This window comes from Mirounga angustirostris, unplaced genomic scaffold, assembly GCF_029215605.1.
Source record: "Mirounga angustirostris isolate CCGP_5_RB_7025 unplaced genomic scaffold, mMirAng1.0.hap1 SCAF_4, whole genome shotgun sequence".
NCBI classification, from domain to species: domain Eukaryota; kingdom Metazoa; phylum Chordata; class Mammalia; order Carnivora; family Phocidae; genus Mirounga; species Mirounga angustirostris.
The window spans coordinates 17205382-17225409 of NW_026991712.1; the positions used below are offsets into that span (position 1 = coordinate 17205382).

General features: G+C 41.1%; 1 protein-coding gene across 13 annotated transcripts in view; it reads right to left on the reverse strand.

Moving 5' to 3' along the window:
• The window catches only part of TBC1D31 (TBC1 domain family member 31), an 88278-nt gene that overhangs the window by 47001 nt on the left and 21249 nt on the right, over window positions 1-20028 (reverse strand). For 4 of the 13 annotated variants that reach the window (XM_064587927.1, XM_064587925.1, XM_064587935.1 and 1 more), the window contains exons 1-4: window positions 18151-18407; window positions 14350-14496; window positions 10371-10486; window positions 6414-6592 (exon numbers count right to left, since the gene is read on the reverse strand). In XM_064587927.1, the coding sequence (XP_064443997.1) occupies window positions 6414-6592; window positions 10371-10486; window positions 14350-14496; window positions 18151-18227 (519 nt within the window). In that variant the 5' untranslated portion in view covers window positions 18228-18407. The other 9 variants (XM_064587933.1, XM_064587934.1, XM_045895961.3 and 6 more) reach the window with 8 other exon arrangements.

Below are 20028 nucleotides of genomic sequence, written 5' to 3' on the forward strand. Positions count from 1 at the left end.
TCAAGTGTAAATATTGATAGCATTTTATATGTATCAAATTGACTTTAAAAATAACATACATAAATACATACGCTAACATATGTACTCTATAAACTACTTACTACTATAAAATGACATGAAATACTAACTACTCATAAAGATTACAAATATTAAATGTTGGTGAGAGTGTAGGACACAGGCATTGTCCTACTGGGATGCTGGTAATAAAAACTGGCTACAGATACTATATAATGTATCTCAACAGCCTTGAAAATACATAACTCTTCTGAACTAGTCAATCTGCTTCTAAGAGCTAATCCTTTGGAAGAAAAAAATCAGCAAAGTGCTTTAAGATAAATGTATACAAAAGTTTGTTGAGCATTATTTATGATGTTTTATTAGTGACTCACTTTGTGCAATGGACAATTGTGACTGAACCTGATATCAAAGTTGGAAATACCACTTTCTATTTTTCTATTACATAAGCTCTACACAATGCTGACTTTTGATAATACAAAGTTTTAGTTAAAATTCACCATTTTCTCGTAAGAATTTCAATGGCCTCCAGTATGATTTTGTGTGTCATTTCTGTAAAGCACACAAAGGGAGGGAGGGAAGGAAAAAGAAAGAAGGAAAGAAAATGGAAGAAACCTGTGCCCTAGGAATACCATATTCCTGCCCATCTTCTCAAAATAATCTCCCCAAATAGCCTGGGACATTTCACATGGTTAAATCCTTAGTTACATCTCCAGCTCTTTATTCTTTGATTCCCACCGAGAATAGCCTTCTTAACTGCAAAACAGCTTACTGTAATACTTCATATTTGAATATATTTCGTCCTTGTTTCCGCCAGTTTGTCTTTACAAGCTTTATTCTTTTTTTAAGAATATATGATTTGGTCTTGTGTTGGAGAGGAACAGGGACTCACTGAGGAGGCAGAACACCTTGAACAACTTGCAGCCTCTTATTCCGACCCCTGATTGGTCACACACCTTCACCATTTACTAGTGTCAGAAGGAGGCCTGTTTTCTCTGAAATGCTACATTCTTTGGGGATGAAGTGTTCAACATCTCGAACACTGGAATGTCTCTGGAGTATTTACAATCTGGAGGCTGTCAGCACGGTAATGAGAGGGGGCAGACCGAAAATGGCCAGGGGAAAAGCAGGCTCAACACCAAATCTACCGCAGCTTTCTCCAGCGTTACAAACATAATGAATCAATAAGGCACCTAAATGAAATACTTCTGCAACCTTGCATCTAATTTGTGTTGTCACTTAGCCTACTATGTATATATACAGTTAAGAAATGATTCTAATAGTTAATGATATTACTATAAAAACTTCACAGGAATTGAAACCCCTAATTATTTTTAATAGTTTTGTTGTTGTTTTTTTTCCTTAGAGGTGGAGGGAGGGGCAGAGGGAGAGAATATCTTAATCAGGCTCCATGCCCAGCGCGGGCCCGACACAGGGCTCCATCTCACAGCCCTGAGCCGAAATCAAGAGTTGGATGCTCAACTGACTGAGCCACCCAGGCACCCCAAGAAACCTGTAATTTTTATAACAATAGTTGAAGGCTATTATCACAAACTACTTTTCTCATATACATACAACAGTATCTTTTAAAATAGTAAATAGTGCTAAAAAACCACAATGCATGCATACACACATACATAATGCATGATGGGACTTACTGGTTAATTAAAACAATCTACTCAGTGTTAATGGTAATAAGGCACAATAAAAAATGCTAATTTGACTGCTGTCCTTGCCTGATTCAACACTCGCTTTTGTCCTTGGCTCGCTTTGTCAAAGACAATCTCTGGTAGACTGCCAACAGATTCAGGAAGATTTATAATAGAAAAGTCTTATTGAAAGAATATGCGATAAATACACTGTGATCTATAATCAATGCACTGAAACACTGTTTGAAAGCCAATGTTGAAAAAAGTGACTTAATATTTTTATTATAATTAGCAATATTTTTCTAGAAAAGTAATAAAGTTTATTCCTACTGGAAGAAGCAAAAGCTTAAAAGTTAATGAACACCAACTGCTATTTTAGGGGAATAGCTGTGACAGATTATTGCCTACATGATTATTCATTACTAGATTTGTGATTTTAATTGCAGATTTTAATGATTATAAAATTGTTCCTAATGAATCATGTCATTATTTAGATAGTGTCATCTCTTGACAATCATAAAAAGCTTAGAAAAAAAATTTAAGGGCGCCTGGGTGGCTCAGTTGGTTAAGCGACTGCCTTCGGCTTAGGTCATGATCCTGGAGTCCCAGGATCGAGTCCCGCATCGGGCTCCCTGCTCGGCAGGGAGTCTGCTTCTCCCTCTGACCCTCCTCCCTCTCATGCTCTCTCTCTGTCTCTCATTCTCTCTGTCTCAAATAAATAAATAAAATCTTTAAAAAAAAAAAATTTAAAAGCACTAACAAAATATACTTTTTGAAGGGTTGGGTAAAAGGGTAGGGCTGCAGTTTTTCCTCATAAAATATGAAAATGCTAGGCTTTCCAACTCACTTTGAGAGGGATGTGAGTCCTTGTATAGCCCAGGAGCTAAGAATGGTTTTCACACTTTAAAATTATTTCATTGTAGATGGTTAAATAAGTATATACCTAATATCCTCAATTTTGCTCTTAGTCTGCAAAACCAAGAATATTTACTATCTGGTCCTTTGAGAAAAAGTTTGCAGGTAATGTAGAGACTATGATGTTCTATTATTTTAGAACAATATACCTTTTCAGGTTGAGAGTTCAGTACGGTAATAAAGAGCAAGTTAAGTCAAATGCACAATTCAGCAGAAATTTAGTGAGCACCCACTGTATACAGAGACTAAACTAAGTTTAGTAACACGTTCTTTGTTAAATGTTATCTCATATCCATCACTAAACCTTTTCCAATACATACTGAACCATGGTAATCAGATACCCTAGGATTTATTCAAAAATCCCAAACTAAATATTTAATTTAAACATTCTACCTCAAACATCAACAAAATAATCAAAATTTACTAATATGAAGAGGTGTAACTGGCTTATCCAAGAGGCAGTATGGTATAATGGAGTGACTCTGGAATAAGACAGGCTTAGATTCAAACCACAAATCTTTGGAAAGCTATGTGACACTGGGCACATTACTTAATATTTCTGAACTTCAGATTCCCCATTTGTAAAATGAGAGTAGTATCTACTTTTAGGATTATTTAAGTTTAAAAATAACTAAACAAAATGTTAGGTACATAGTAAATATTCAACAATTGGTATCTATTGCTATTGGTATTGATTATTCCTATTGCCAGGTACAAAAACCAGTGGAAAAATGTTGGAATGATAGGTTCTTTAAAAACATTTTTGAAATCAGGGGCGCTTGGGTGGTTCAGTTGGTTGAGCGCCTGACTCTTGATTTTGGCTCAGGCCATGATCTCAGGGTGGTGAGATCGAGCCCTGCACTGGGCTCCATGCTCAGCGGGGAGTCTGCTTGAGATTCTCTCTCCCTCTGCCCCTCCCCCTGCTCACGCATGTGCTCTCTCGCTCTTGAAATAAATAAAATCTTAAAAAAAAAAAGAAAAACATTTTGAAATCAAAGGTCCACAGTTATTTTTCCGAAACCCTTGGTGTTAGATGTGTTCCAGAATTCAGAATTACTTCCGATCTGGAAAGGTAATATGATGTATATTCTGTAACAGTATGTAGAACCCCTGGGTGACCCGAGGCAACACTCTATGACTCAAACATATTAACATTTCAGCCCCTGTCAGTTCAGTTCAGGTTTTGCTGCCAAATGAGTTCAGGCAAGATCGGATTTTGCCGCCAAGTGAGTTATTTGAAAACTTTTGGGTTTCTGAATTGCTAATGAGGTATTATTCATCTATTTCATGTAGTTCAAAAGAGACAGAACAGTGACCTTACAGCTTTTTAAAAGGATAACTAAGTGCACTGAGATAATCCCACAGTAGGACCAGGTAACAGGTAAGAACAGCGGACAAGAGCAGAAGCATCAGCAGCTGCCGCGGCGCCGGTTCTAAGCACCTGCTACAGCACAGCAGGTGCTAGCGGGCAGGTGCTAGGGATCAGCTATCACACTCCGTCCTGAGGCCAACCCTGAGACACGTGAGGCTACATGTGCCTCCTACACATCAGGCGAAGAGCTCGTCGACAGCGCTGAGCGGGAATCTACTGGAAACTTTAGACTTAACTTCTGGCTTTACTAGAAATACAAATGAAAGAATAAGTTAAATGACATAATGATGATCAGTAAGACAAATTCAGAATTTGGGGCATTTTCCAGGACAACTGGCCTGATTGCTCTCAAGATAAATAAATGAATAAATAATAATGTCATGGGAAAAATGGTAGAAGGCTATTTTATTTTTAAAGCTTTATTTATTTGAGAGAGAGAGAGAGAGAGGGCACGTGTCTGGGGGGCGAGGGGGGAGGCAGAGGGACAGGGCGGCAGAGAATCTTAGGCAGACTCGCCACTGAGGGCAGAGCCCAAAGCAGGGCTTGATCTCACCACCCTGAGATCATGACCTGGGCCAAAATCAAGAGTCGGACGCTTAAACGACTGAGCCACCCCAGTGCCCCAGCAGAAGACTATTGTAGATTAAAAGGAGCCATCATAAAACGAGACTCACGGCATCATTTGTCACCATGTATCACACACACACACAAAAAGTCACAAAAGTTCTCTTTAAAATACAGAATCAGAAACTGGAAGAAAAACAGATTTAGCAAAAACTTGGTAAGAATAAGATTAGTTTACAATTACTTCCTATTTTCAATAGAATAAGCTAGGAATGACAACAATCTGGCCTCTTCAGTCCTTGTATAGCCCAGGAGCTAAGAATGGTTTTTACACTTCAAAATTATTTCATTGTAGATGGTTAAATAAGTATATACCTAATATCCTCAATTTTGCTCTTAGTCTGCAAAACCAAGAATATTTACTATCTGGTCCTTTGAGAAAAAGTTTGCAGGTAATGTAGAGACTATGATGTTCTATTATTTTAGAACAATATACCTATATGCATACTGCATACGATACATATATTTTCTAACTTTTATTCTCATATTGCTAACATTTAGAGTCCTATCTTTTAAACTAAAATGTCTAAATGACCAAGCAGGGTTAGAATTGGCAACGATCCAGCATCTAGTAATTTTAATTTCATGGTAAAAAGAACAGATGGTTTTTGTGTCACTGTTTCATAACTCTATTTCCATTGTGGGTTCATTTCCCAATATGCTCTTCTTTGGAATTTAGAATTCAATTTAGTGCTGAAGCAATTAAAGAAGAAAAGACCTACTAAGATATTTGGCCTAACCCCCTGAAGAATAAGCTGACTACAACTTTTATCTTTTTTAAATTATTAAAGGCAATCTAAAGAACTCTGAGATTTCCATAGAGACTACAAAATAAATTTCTGGTTGACATGCACTGCTAGCTGTTCACGTTAATGACCAAGATATTAAAAGCAATACTGCGCATATAATATAACCTGAAGCAATAGAATGAATCACACGGGAGACTCAGACAATCCCAAAAATAGTATTAGGCTAATCAAATGGAAAAAAAAAATTAAGCCTTAGAAGCTTAAAAAAAAGCAATAGAAGTGTATATTTTTTAAAAAGTGATATATGTATACAATGGAATACTGATCAACAATAAAAAGGAATGAACTACTGCTATGTCCAAAAACATGGATGAATCTCAAAACCATCACACGGAAGGAGAAAAGCTTTACACATACCATTACTGACTAGCTCTATTTATTTGAAATTTTAGGACAAAACTAATCTACGGTAGAAAAACATCAGGACAGTGCTTCCCTGGGAAGGGATAGAAGAGAACTTTCTGGGATGATGGTAGTAATAGGTCTGCACAGGTTACAAAAGTGTATGTATTTGACAAAACTTAACAAATGAATACTTAAGATTTGTGCATTTCATTATATATAAATTTCACATCAGCAAATACTGAGCCCTAGTCAATTAAATTCAGGCTTAAGTATTTATGGGCAAGTATACTGACATCACAATTCACTTAAAATGAAAAAGAAAAAGAATAAATGGACAGAAAATGGATAGATCCATAATACAGTATAGGGACATAAGTACAGTAAAGGATAATATAGGAACATGTTAATGGTAGAATCTAATGGTGCACATGGGTTCACTTTGAAACTCTTACAAATTTATGTTTGAAATTTTTTAAGACAAAAACTCAGTAAGTTATAAACTGTAGCCACAGGCAACATCTTCAATCCCGTGGGCCACTCGGCTTTGCGTGTGGCTGGTTAGGAGAACACAGTTTGTCGGACAAAGTGAATCATTCACTACTCTTCTATCATCTATAAATCCTGCTGACCAAGAAACTGGTCTGAGAAGCACAACAGACCAAGATGCGCCCCACCTCCACTGACCTTTTGGATACCCACAGACTGTAGAATATTCAGCTTTCTTTTCCTCTGAAAGGTATCCAAGTCCCATAGCTGGGCCGTGTCGGAAGAAGTAGTGATGGCGTATCTCCCTGAGGCATGCACAGAGATCGAAAACACTGATGACTCATGGCCTCTCATCCAGCTAACAAGCTCCTTGGTAACTGTGGTAAAGAGTAAAAGTTACACAGGTAAAACACTCTATGTCATCCCAGAATGGATTCGATCGATGGCTAGGTTTTTATGAGACACCTTCATTACACTACACTACAAAAGTAAAAGCTTAGTTGGCTAGTTGATAAAACGCACAATGGAACTCATTAGTAACATGAATATCATCGACACGTGAGGAGATGAGGCCAAATGAAAAAGGGCTTAAGAACAGCTTTCAATGTGACAATAGGGAGTTTGGGCTTTCTCTTGGGAGGCATAGTTTTGTGTAGAAGAGTATCATATCTGGTGTGTATTTTAGAGCGAGCACTTTGAAGGTACATGGTGGATACATTGGGAAGAAGGAAGAGATTAGACAACTGATTTATTTGTTGCTGTGATAATCCAGGGAGGAGATAAGGAAGGTCTACACAAAAAATGTGACAATGGAGAAAGAAACAAATTCAAGAGCTATGAGGGAGAAATTCAAAGGACTTTGTGATCAAATAGATGTGCTGAAATAAAGGATGAGGTAAGTCTTCAGTGGTTCTAGCTTAGTTATCTAACGAGATGGCGATATTAGTAACTGATTTAAGAAGTACATGAGGAGAAACAGATCCAGCAGTGTGGGAAGAAGTGATCATGAATTTGATTCTTAAAACTGATCCTGAGGTGTGTGCATGCATGTGTGAGAGAGCAACACAGAAAACAGCTGGCAAATACCGAAAACATCACGACAATTATCACTGGGTCATAGAATTATTAGTGATTTTTATGTTCTCTTTACATTTTCCTGTGTTTCCAAATTTGCTATGGTAGGCAAGTTTTACTTTCATGATCAGAATTTTTTCCTCCAGAAAGATGAAACTGAGGAGAATAGTCCGAAAGCAAGATGTAAATCTGGGAAGCATTAAGACACAAAGTAGGTTAAAACTGAAAACAGAGGGAAGAGAGAGAAACCCCTGGGGAGAGAGCAGTAGTTTCCAAACACCAGTCTAAAGTCTGGCATTAGTTAATGATCAACTTTTCACTGGTCTTCAGTGAAATGAGGAAAAAAAAGGATGATGAAATGAGGTTTTCATAAAGCTAAATTTAAAGTACTACCTTTTAATTGAGTATTATATCCTTCTAAGTTTCTTTATGTTAAAAAAAACTCACTTCGTGAAATGAAATTCTACTGTTTTTTCCAATGTCATTTAGCAAAATTAAAAGCTGACAACCCATGTGGGTTGTTCTCTACTTTTTCTTTTTAACTGAGTGAAAAATCCAAAAGTCTAGGGACCACTCAAATAACCCAGGAGAGAGCCTAGTAAGAAGCAGTCAGAGAGGTAGGAGGAGAACCAAGAGAGAGAAGAGTATGAAAACTAAGGTCCTGCCCTAATGCAAAGTACTAAATGCTACTGAGAGGTAGAATGAAAAGTACAAAGAGGGTTTCAACAATCAGAGGTTACTAAGGACCTTAGAGGAGTAGGAGTGGGGGGGAGCAAGAATCAGAATCCGCTGTTGGAAGCTGTCAGGATTTAGCAGTGAAGAGGGAGGTGGTCGGGGAGGTGGCGACAACATTGTAAGGAAGGGCTTCATTGGCGGGGGAAGGGGTTCAACAGACAGAAGAGACTGTAAGAAGATGGACCTGGGAAGGGAGAAGAGGAGAATGGATGGAGTCCAAGGGAAGCAATCACAGATGAGTATAAACATTTAGTTTTTCAGAATTTCTGTGACAGTAGGGTCTGTAACCAAAAACTGGAGACAGTTTAAAGTCCACTGATAGGTAACAGGTTTAATAATTATGGTACTGCCAACACCTACAGAGTAGAGTATTACATGCTGATTTTAAAATACTGCATGCATTTTTAATGAGGTAAGAAAATGATTCCACAAAACAATCTAGATAGGATGATCATGTTTGTTAGAATGTACAAGAGGTGGGGCGCCTGGGTGGCTCAGCTGGTTAAGCCTCCAACTCTTTGTTTGGGCTCAGGTCATGATCTCCGCATCGTGAGATGGAGCCCTGCATCATCAGGCTGCCTGCTCAGCAGGGAGTCTGCTTGAGAGCCTCTCTCTCTCCTTCTGCCCTCCCTCCCTGTTTGTGTGCGTGCATTTCATGTTTTCTCTCTCAAACAAACAAATAAATAAAATCTTAAAAAAAAAAAAGACCGTAGGGCGCCTGGGTGGCTCAGTTGGTTAAGCGACTGCCTTCGGCTCAGGTCATGATCCCAGAGTCCTGGGATCGAGTCCCACATCAGGCTCCCAGCTCAGCGGGCAGCCTGCTTCTCCCTCTGACCCTCTCCCCTCTCATGCTGTTTCTCTCTCTCTCAAATAAATAAATAAATAAATAATCTTAAAAAAAAAAAAAAAGACCGTAAAAGAGATATATGCAGAAAAAACAGACTGGAAAGATAGGTCCCTACTATAAAAACATGGACTGCATCTGGGTTTTACTGAAGGATGACTAGTTTGTCTTCTTACAAGCAGTGAGGGCATAGTAGTGATTAAGAGCAGGGCCCCTGGAGCTAGGCTTCCAGGTTAGGAATCCTGGCTCCACTGCTTACAAGCCGTGGGACCTTGGTCAAGTTACTTCTGTGCCTCAGTCTCCTCATCTGCGAAATGGAAATAATATCATCCACATCTGTGGGTTTTATGACAATTAAAATTAATATGTATAAAGTCACAGAACAGTACCTGGCAAAGAGTAAACACTATGTAAGTGTTAGCTATCACAAATATTACTATGGTTATTATTATCTTTCTTTTTTAAAAAGATTTTATTTATTTATTAGAGAGAGAGAGAGAGGGAGAGAGAGCATCCTGAGATCATGACCTGAGCTGAAACCAAGAGTCGGACGCTTAACCAACTGAGCCACCCAGGCGCTCTGGTTATTATTATCTTTCTACATATTCTATCAATTACTATAATAACAAGAAAAAACAATACAGTTGAGATATCTTTTTTCTTAAGAGCTTCAGTTTACCGAACTCTAAATTCTCTAAAAATATACGATGTGGTATACAATACATAAGATATATTGAGAAGGTTATTATTCTTGTACCTAAGTACTAAGGAACCGGGGCTTTGTCCAGGTTCCTGGGAGGCAATCTCTAAACCCCCAGCCTCCCCAGTGACACAGTGTCTCTGTTATTCATGGCAGGCCCCTCAGGCAATAGCAGCTGGCTGACCTAAGGAGAGAACCTCAGAGTGGGGCTGGCCACATGGGAAAGACCAACTGTGGGAGTGACTGGAAGGCTGGGGCTTTGGGTCACATGATATTCGCCCAACCTCCAGAGAGAGGAGGAGGGCTGGAAATTAGAGTTCAAACCAGTAAGCAATAATCCAACCAGTCATACCTGTCATGGAGCCTCCATAAAAAGCCCTGGACCTCAAAGCTTAGGTGAATTTTTGGTTTGGCAATACTCAGCATGGACAGCCACTTACTGATGCTGGGAGGGTAATGTGTCCCTAAGGATAATGGCAGCTTCTCTTCTGGGAGCCTCCCACATTCTACCCCATTCATCCTTCCTTTTGGCTGGTTTGAATTTGTAACCTGCTGCTGCAGTAAAACTGTAATTGTAAGCAGAGTGCTTTCCTTAGTTCTGGGAGTCATTCTAGTGAATTATCAAACCTGATGGTAGTTGTGGGGAACCCTGAGTTTGTAAACAGCTGATCTGATGTGAGGATGGTCCCGGGACCCCTAAACTTGCAGGTGATGTCTGCAGTGAGACAGACTGGCAAACTCCTTGCAGTACCTCAGTCTAAATTTGACTCTTATTCAAAAGATAAATAGGAGGACTTCTTACCTGTATCGAAACATTTAATAGAATAATCAGCTAATGCCACAAGGAATTCAGACTTCCTACGGAGATTAAAGGCCAGAGCCGTGCAAGCTTGTGCTGTTCGCTGAACAAGATTAAACCTATTAAGAGATTACTGCATTAGTATCAGAAATTCTTCCAATAATCATAAATCTTACGTTGGAGAAGTCCTCAGATATGAAGAAAATGAAACCCAGAAAAACGAACCCTCATTTTGGTAGGCCAGAAACACATCTGTCTGCCACATACACGAATTTGGAATTTACTTAACAGGTTTTAAGCTTAGTGGAATTACCACCAGCCATGTCTTTCAGGAAGAAGATTCTGGCAGCAATGGTAAATGCCCAGAAAGAAGAGATCATGAAGCAAGCTACTACAGAGCATCTCAACCAGAGCTATGGGTCTACAACGGAAACGACAAACACGACAAGAGTCAGGAGTCAAGTGGGAGAAGGGCTGGTGATGCATCAAACATGAAGTGAAGAGGGAGGAATCAAGAATTCCTCACGTGCAAAATGAAGGTAAAAAAAAGAGATGATTAAGTACTTAAGTGAACTAATACGCGGACTGAATGAAATAACATATGCTAAGTGCTTAGCAGAGTACTTGGCACACAGAGTTTTAATTTACTAAAAAATCAAGTTTTCAAGATTGGGCAAAAGAGGGACAAGTTTGGGGGTAGGAAATAAGTCTGGCTTTAAATATGTTGAGTTCAAGGCCTTCGCAAAAACATTTAGAGCTGTGCTGTCCAAGAAATATAGGGCAGGCCACAGGTGTAATTTAAAACTTTCTAGGAGCCACGTCGCAAAAGTAAAAAGAAAAAGGTAAAATTAATCTTTTTTTTAGATTTTATTTATTTGCGAGAGAGAGAATGAGAGAGAGAGCATGAGAGGGAGGAGGGTCAGAGGGAGAAGCAGACTCCCCGCTGAGCGGGGAGCCCGATGTGGGACTCGATCTCAGGACTCCAGGATGATGACCTGAGCCGAAGGCAGTCGCTTAACTGACTGAGCCACCCAGGCGCCCAGAAAAAGGTAAAATTAATCTTAATAACATATTTTACTTAACACGTATTTGTCATTTCAACATTTAACCAATAAAAAATTATTGAGATATTTTATATTCTTTTTTTCATACTGAGTCTCCCAAACCCAGTGTGTATTTTACACTAACAACACATCTCAATTCGGACTAGCCCGCTTTCACAGGCTCCAGAGCTCGATGCAGCTAGTGGCTATGGCACTGGACAGCCTAAGTCCAGAAGGGGATAGAAACAGATCTGGGTTAACAGTATTTGCATGGCAGCTGAAGCCTTAGGCTTGGTGCTGACGAGATTATGAATGAGAACATGGAAGGGAGCAGGCCAACGAAGATGCCCAAGCAGCACAACAGGTAGGCTCTGGCAGAAGAGTCAGCAAAACAAGCGGGGGAAAATGATCAGCAAAGTAGAAAAGTCAGGAAAGAGCTGTACCTTGAAGCAAAAGAAAAAAATTCCAGGGCGGAAGTGAAGACGAGTATTTAGTAAGATGAGAAAGGAAAAGAGACGAGTGGATTAGGCAAGTAAAATTTCCAAGGGGCCCCAGCATGGCGGGCATTAGAATCCGACAGGCCTGATTTCAGTCTCAGCTCTGCCACCTGCTCCTCCACTCGGCTGTGAATATTTACAGAGAGAAAGGGACAGTGGACAAAATAAAAGAGAGGAACACTCATGGTGCCAAGTCCCAGGGGTGGCTACAAACAATCGAGATTAGCACTGGAAGAAAGCAGGATCACTTATTTCACGAATAAGCCAGCCATAGGGACGGCCAGGTATCTGAGGCTGCTCTGGGGAAGAGGAAGGGAAGCTTGAAAGTGTCTCTTTGCTCATGAGTTTAGGAGGCCAGGGAGTCGAGCAAGAGTAGGGTCGTACCCAAGGAGATAAGGAAGCGGGCAAAGCCCTGGAAGCTGGGGGAGAGTGAGAGAAGTAATAACTATTGATAAAATAATAACTATTGATGAGCAAATGAAGGGAAAGCATCATTAATGCTGAAGTCCATTGTTTGGTAATGGAGTCCCTCAAGAGCAATTTTTGTTTTCTTTAGCAGTGGAAACAGAGATGAGACAGTCGTGTGGATTTAAGATTGAGAACTGGCAGGGTGCATGAGGCAAGAGTAAAAGGGTGGGAGAACTGACTGTTACTTTTTTGGTAAAGAGCAGAAACCGTGACTAACAGATATCTAATAGGCCACAGAGAAATTAATTATATACGACCTCTTCTTTTCCTGAACTCTTCGAGAATAAGTTACCGAGATCATGATTCTTACAAACAAGAAAATTCTGCCCTATAATCAAAATACAACTATCAAAATCAGAAAATTACATTTATATGTTACCACCGCCTAATCCTCAGACCCCATTCAGTTTTGCCACTTATGCCCAAGAATGTCCTTGACAGCAGAAGGATCAGTCCAGACTCATGCCTTTACTTGTCATGGCTCTGGTCTTCCTCAGACTGGAATAATTCTTCTGGTTTTTCTACAACGTTCATGACCTTGACCCTCGGGAAGATTACGGGCCATCTGGTTGTACAATCCCTTAATTTCGCTTTGCCTGTCTGATGATCCCACCGATCGGATTCAGGTGCCATGGTCCTGGTAGGAATACCACAGAAGTGATACTCTCCTGTTTCCACCGCGCCCTGTCAGGTGGCACACAAATTCTGATTTGTCCCACTACTCATGTAATCATTTGATAAGGTAGTGTGTCTGCTCGACTTCTTCACTGCAAAACTAACCCTTCCCCCTCTATAATTAATAAGTATTTTGTGGGGAGCTGCTTTGTGACTATGCGAGTATCCTTTCTAATCAAATTGTTTCTTGATTACAGCATGAAGTTATAGATTTCTATTTCACTCAATGGGTATGACCCCTTACTATCATTATTTATTTTGATACTCCAAGTGTCTCCAATATGGCAAGAAGGAGCTCTTTTAAGCTGACATTTATGTCCTTTGGACACTCTTTCTTTAAATAATTCCTTTCTGGCTACAAAATGTTCCAGGCTCACCTTGTACTTTCCCTTGCTGCATCCTGAAACTGGCCATTTCTGCAAGGATCCCTGACTACTCTTAGCAGAGCGTGGTATTTAGAACAGAACTGGGCACTGGGTGTATTCACTGCGACTGGGGTGTTGTTGCTCCCAGGTCCTATAAGTGCACAAAACTAGGAAACATATGTACCTATAATGCATTCATTCACTCACATACTTCTATTTATTTCTATGTCTATATATTCAAAACCCGCTGTGCACTCAGATATATCCAATTCCAATCCAGTACCCCTGGGTTTGTTCTCGTTTTCTGCCTTTCCATATTTGTAACTCCCCTTTCCAATCGTTAGAAACCTGGCCCCCATTATCCTCAACATATTTACTCACTTGATCAAAGTCTCCGGTGTTTCCCATGACTGCCCCATCCCCCACACAGACACCTCCTGACTGCCAGGCGGACATGGTTCTCCCTCCCACCTACCCCCACTGCATGGATGACTCCCTCCGTCAATCCCACCTAACTGCTTCTGTACGAAACTGTTCAGCAAAGGAAGAGGAAGCAGACGAGTGAGGATCAATTCTTTAAAACTGCTAGATGTGTAAACTGAAACAATAATATACAAAGGAAATTATGCTCTTTCTAAATCACCCGATGAAGTACCAGACACTGATAAGTGAGCAAGAGTAAATTTTTAAATTTAAGGAAAAACAAGCTACTAGAGATACTGCGCAAACTGGAACTTGAATTCTCTAAAAAAAATCTAACCATATTTTCTATGCTTTCCCACTTTCTTCCGTCAGCATTTATGAGTGTTTCACAAGGTACCTGAAATATAGTAAGAACTTGATGAATCTTGCTGAATGAATAATTAATAAGAGGTACTAAAATTGGCAGTAAATGACTTGTTAAATACGATATATATCAAAGGTATCTGCTCACCTGTTTCCATACAAGTCAAAAACATAGATATTTCCTTGATGGTCCCCAGCAATTACGCAATCACCTGAGCTATCAAAAGCCACATTCAAAAATCGCAAGACTTTGGGAAGGTAGTCAGAAGTGCTGTGAATGATGTTCACTATAATCCTGTCAGAAGCAAACAAACAAACAATATATTTAATTCTAGGTCAAGCATTACTTATTATGAAAAATACGGCTTTTATAGTGTACTTCACTAATTTTGAAGTTTCCTGCTACCCGTTCTTCCCTCTCCTGCTACTCTTCTAGAAGCAATCCCAGTGATTTCTGAAAGCAGTTGAGAAAGTTATTCATTATCAAAGTAGGCTACTGTGCATATATTCATCAAATACTTGAAAACTCACTATGTGTCCACACGCTGAGCAAGCTGGGGCCTGAAAGTAACTGACAGACACAGGCCCTGCCCTCAGCGAACTTTCAGTGTAGTGGAGAAGACAGATATTAAAGAAACAAGCACACATATGAACAGATTCATAAACTGTGACTAAGTGATAGATAAAAACAAGATAAAAGAGGATGTATTTTTGATTTAGTCAAATTGTTACATGAAGCAATAAACACATGCGAAAGTGACAAGTAGTTTTATGTAAATCACAAGCCACCACATGTAAGAAAAGTTTCAATTCAATATCTTAATTTTAAGATAGCTTAATGAAATTTTGTAATATAAAGTGTTCCAAAGTGAATTAAGTGTACATGAGCTCTATTTTCAGCTCTACAAGTCTAAAGTTACTATTTTTTTGAGAAGATCACGTACCATGTATCTGTTGAAAAGAAACCTGTTAGAAAACTTGCAGCACAGAATAACTAACTTCTTAAAATAATTTATATGTGCCTATTCAGGTCACGAAGATCAGAATAATCCCCTTCTTTGTTGCGACAGTAGTTTTCAAATCATGAACATTTTTATCTTAATTGACTTTTTGTGAGTTTCTGAACTCCAATCTTAGAAACACTTATCTTCCCCATTATCACTGCATTAAAAAATACTACACCGAATTAAGTGTATTAAACATTTTCTTCAGTTTAAACTTAAGGCTTTTCATTGGGTGAAACAGCAAAATTCTTACGATACTTATGTTTATCAAGTCCCTGACAAAGATGCTTTAGTCTGGCTCCTGAACCTTCTCAGAGGCACTTCATTTGTGCGCTTCCTTGTAAAATCTAATTTTAGCATGAACTCTGCTCAGTCTGTTTAATTAGAACCCCTGATCATCCGTGATAACTGGTCAGTTTCTCATTCTTCACCATCTTCCAGTTGACATCTAATCACCCTGGCCTGTCTTCAGCAACAATCTCTTTAGGTTGGTTTACCCAGAACTCCCTTATCCTAGATGTTTCCTCTTAGTGATTTTCCATCCACTGCCTCCCACCCTGCTCCTTGGTGGTACATCCCCACTTGCCCAGGCTGTATCCAGAGCTGAGCCTAGTGTTATACTGAAGTCTCCTTTCCTCTATTGAAATAGAGGAATAAAATCTGTTTTTACCACTTTAACTACTGTCAAGCTCTGGTTTTCCTTTGACATCCCCAAAGGGGAGAGGGGGAGAATAAATATATTGAAATGAATAATAATATCAAAATGTTCCCCGGCAGTTAAAATCAGACAGAGTGAAGGACTTTTCCCTCAGCTCTTGTTTCTGTAACATTTACTATGTGTTTGGATTACAAAATTATTCATGATCATTGTTCAAAATAAGGAAAGTATGGAAAAACACTAATAAATAAAACTGATTATAACCCTACCATCTAAATAATAATCACTATAATAGCAACATCCTGCCCCTCTGATTTCACATAATGCACACATATCAGCATTTATTCTAGAACAACTGCCTTTCAATTGCTCACAGGCTGTCTGACAGTTCCTCAGTCCTTAAACATAATTTAAAAATCAAATATTTACCGAACACCAAGATGCATGAGACACTATTTTAAAGTCTTTATAATGCCCTAAGACAACCCTGTCTGGCAGGCATGATTATCTTCACCTACAGTCTTAGTGATTAACTTGCCCAAGGTCACAGAACTAGTAAATGGACATTTACTTCAACTAAAGTCCATCTGACTCCTTGGTCTATGCCCCTTGCCTCTCAACACCACAACAATGGGTTTTGATGAACAGAAAAAAAGCCATGGTTTAGTGGGAGCAAATAACATTTGCATAAAACTCGTTTCTTTCCTTTTTTGAATCTTGCATGTATATCTGGATATTTTATAACAGCAAGAAATAGAATTACTGTGGGTTGGCAATAACTTTCAGAACATTTCGAGAACATAAGTAGGGGTAGTATTTACATAAACTCCAAGTTTGGAAATGAAAATCCCTACTGAAGAATCCCTACTCTAAACAGAATTTTTTATTCAATAGAGTTGATGGGACAGCAGCATTGCTAAGGGGCTGACGGCAACCAGAAACCAAACAAGCTGTTAACAACGTCCAGCCGGGTGGTTCAAGCAAGCATAGCTGGCACTTGAAGTCTGTTGATTTGTTGAGAAGCAACCAAAGGATCAACAGAAAAATTACCAGGAACAGAAACATGAATTCAAGTGATGCAGCAAAGGCCATGAAATCTTAGGAAATTAAAAGCAATAGCATCGGTCTGTGTGCAGCAAATGGAAGCAAGATGGCACCACTTGGGGCAAAGGTTTCCACTGAAGTCTTGAGTGGCTAAGACTCAAACAGGTCAGGTATCTGGGATCAGAATGAAAAGAAGAGCTGGGGAGGGAGGGAAAAACAGGCAGAGCACAGAAGACTTTTAGGGCAGTGAAAATACTTTGTATGATACTATAATGGTGTATATATGTCATTGTACATTTGCCCAAACCCACAGAACACACAACACCAAAGTGAATCCCAGCATCAACTGCGGACTTCGGGTGATGATGCTGTGTCAATGCAGATTCATCAGCTGCAATAAAAACACCTCTCTGATGGGGGATACTGCTAATGGGGAGGCTATGCATGTGTGAGTGCAGGGGGGTATATGGGAAAATCTCTGTCCCTTGCTCTCAATTTGGCTGTGAACCTAAAGCTGTCCTAAAAAAAAAAAAAAAGAAGTCTATTTAAAAACAAACAAAAGCAACCAGCAGCAGCAGCAGCGCTGGCCTTACTAGAAGGGCCACCTTGCACTGTAGGATGTAACCCCCTGTCGTCACCGCCATACACGCTAACGTGTAAACGCCACAAAACCGGCAGTTTTTGTTCCACTGCTGTCCCCCAGAGCTTAGAAGCTTGGCACAGAGTAGGTGCTCAACCAACAGTTGATGGATGCATGCTTGTCTGAATATAAACGATGATTTAAGATGGATAATTTGCAGCATTCGGAAGGGGTAGACGTGCACTGTTCCCCTGTCCCTGCATCGTTCGTCCTGAGTTCTTTTCCAGCTGCAATCGTTAACAAATATTTGCTGAGCATCCACTGTGCGCCGGGAATGCGACAGGGCTCCTACGATAATTCAGGCAGGCAGCGCCCTGGTACAAATGCTCGCGCGCTCCTCGCCGACCCCCGGCCCACGACCGGGAAGGGGTCTCTGACGACCTCTGCGTCCGGAGCACAGCAGGACTCAGGCTACCTGCCTTTCAAGAGGTCATCCGGGCCAGGGATCCGGGGCAGGTCAGAGGCCGAGCCCGAACCTCCACCCGGCCCGGCCCCCTGCACCCCTTCCCGAAACCCTCCCCAACAGCGCCTCCAACGCCTCTGCAAGGACGCAGACCCGCCCCTCGCCGGCCTCCAGGCCCGTCCGCAGCCCGCCGCCTTTACCCGTCCCGAGCGGCCGGGGAGGGCTTGCGGTGCCACAGCTTGCCGCTCTCCTTGTTGCCCAGGTCTGTGCTCTGCATGGCGAGGCCCACTCGCGGCAGCCGCCGCCGCCGCCGCCGCCGCCGCCGCCGGGCGCACAACCGACCCGGCGCCTTCCCGGTAGGCCCCGCGCTCCCGCCCGGGAAATTTAAGCTCCCGACCCGGGAGATTTGAGCTCCCGCCCCGGCGTCCGGGATCCCCGCGACGCGACCATCCGCGCCCTGGAAGCCGACCTTTCTATTCACAGCCAATAGGGAGGCGGTTTTCCTCCCAACTCCGCCCAGGCGACCCCTACAGCTCCGGGCAGTGGAACCGGCCAACGACCTTCTCTCAGACTCCGCCCCTTTTAGAGATCCACCCCCCATCCGGGGCCCAAAGCCTTCTGGGAATCGTAGTTTTCTGCAGGTGGCACAGGGCGCCGGAATCCGCGAGAGAATTCTGCACTTTTGGGGCCTCGCGGGGTTTTAGGCTCCCCACCGAGGCAATAAAAGTGGTTTTCGCCTGCGGTCCCTGCGTTCCTTTCTACAGTGCGTTTAGGGATTAAGGGTTGTAGAGACAACTATTAGAGAAGGACCCAAATACATCGAGAATTGAAGGGTTCCTTTTATAGAGCATTCGGGCTTAAAAAGAACCTCTGCAGAGTCCATTTTTCTTGTCCTTTTCACCATCGTGATTCTTTTTTCAATTGTAATCTAACAAGAGGCGCCAGTATCATGGTGTCCAGTCCACCAGTCGGGGACCAGAAAAGCAAAATGTCATCAGCAACCAGTTGCGCTGACATGAGAGTTCCTTTTTGTAAAAATTCACTTAGCACTTCTCTCGTGCCTGCCAGGTATCAAGCGTTCTTCTAAGTGCTTTACGAATATTAATCCATTTAATTCTCATAGCAAACCTACAGTGTTGGTAGTACTATTATTCTCATTTTTTGTGTTCTGTGAGGTAGTTTATTGGTTTCCTGAGGCTGCAGGAATAAATTACCACAAACTTGGTGAAGAAGAAGAAGGAGGAGGAGGAGGAGGGGAAGGAGAAGAAGAAGAAGAAGAAAGAAGAAGGAGAAGGAGAAGGAGAAGGAGAAGAAGAAGAAGAAGAAGAAAGAAAGAAGAAAGGAGTTATTCTCTCATAGTTCTGGAGGCCAGAGTCAGAAATCAAGATGGGGGCGCCTGGGTGGCTCAGTCGTTTAGGTCTGCCTTCGGCTCAGGTCATGATCCCAGGGTCCTGGGTTCGAGCCCCGCATCGGGCTCCCTGCTCCGCAGGAGGCCTGCTTCTCCCTCTCCCGCTCCCCCTGCTTGTGTTCCCTCTCTCGCTGTGTCTCTCTCTGTCAAATAAATAAATAAAATCTTAAAAAAAAAGAAAAAAAGAAAAAAGAAATCAAGATGTTGGCAGAGCCGCTCCCTCCAGAGGCTCTAGGGAGGGTTCCATTCCTTGCCTTTTCCAGCTGGTGACCTCCTTGACTTGGGACCACATCATTCCCTTCCAACCCTCCATTCTCGGCCTCCATCTTCACATTGCCTTCTCTTTCCCACCTCTGTCTCAAATCTCTCTTATAAGAACACCTGTCATTGGACTTAGGGCCCTCCCGGGTATTCCAGGATGATCTCCTTATTCCAAGATTCTTAACTTAATTACACCGGCAAAGACTATTTTCTAAATAAGGTAACATTCACATGTTCTGGGGATTAGGTCGTGGATATACATTTTGGGGGGCCACTGTTCAACCTACTACAGGTAGGTACTTCTTTCATTCCCGTTTTGCAGACAAGGAATTGAGTTAGTAGGGGAGCCAGGATTAGATTTTTAGTCTTTTCATTCTTAGTCTCCATGTTTTTCTACAACAGAAAAATG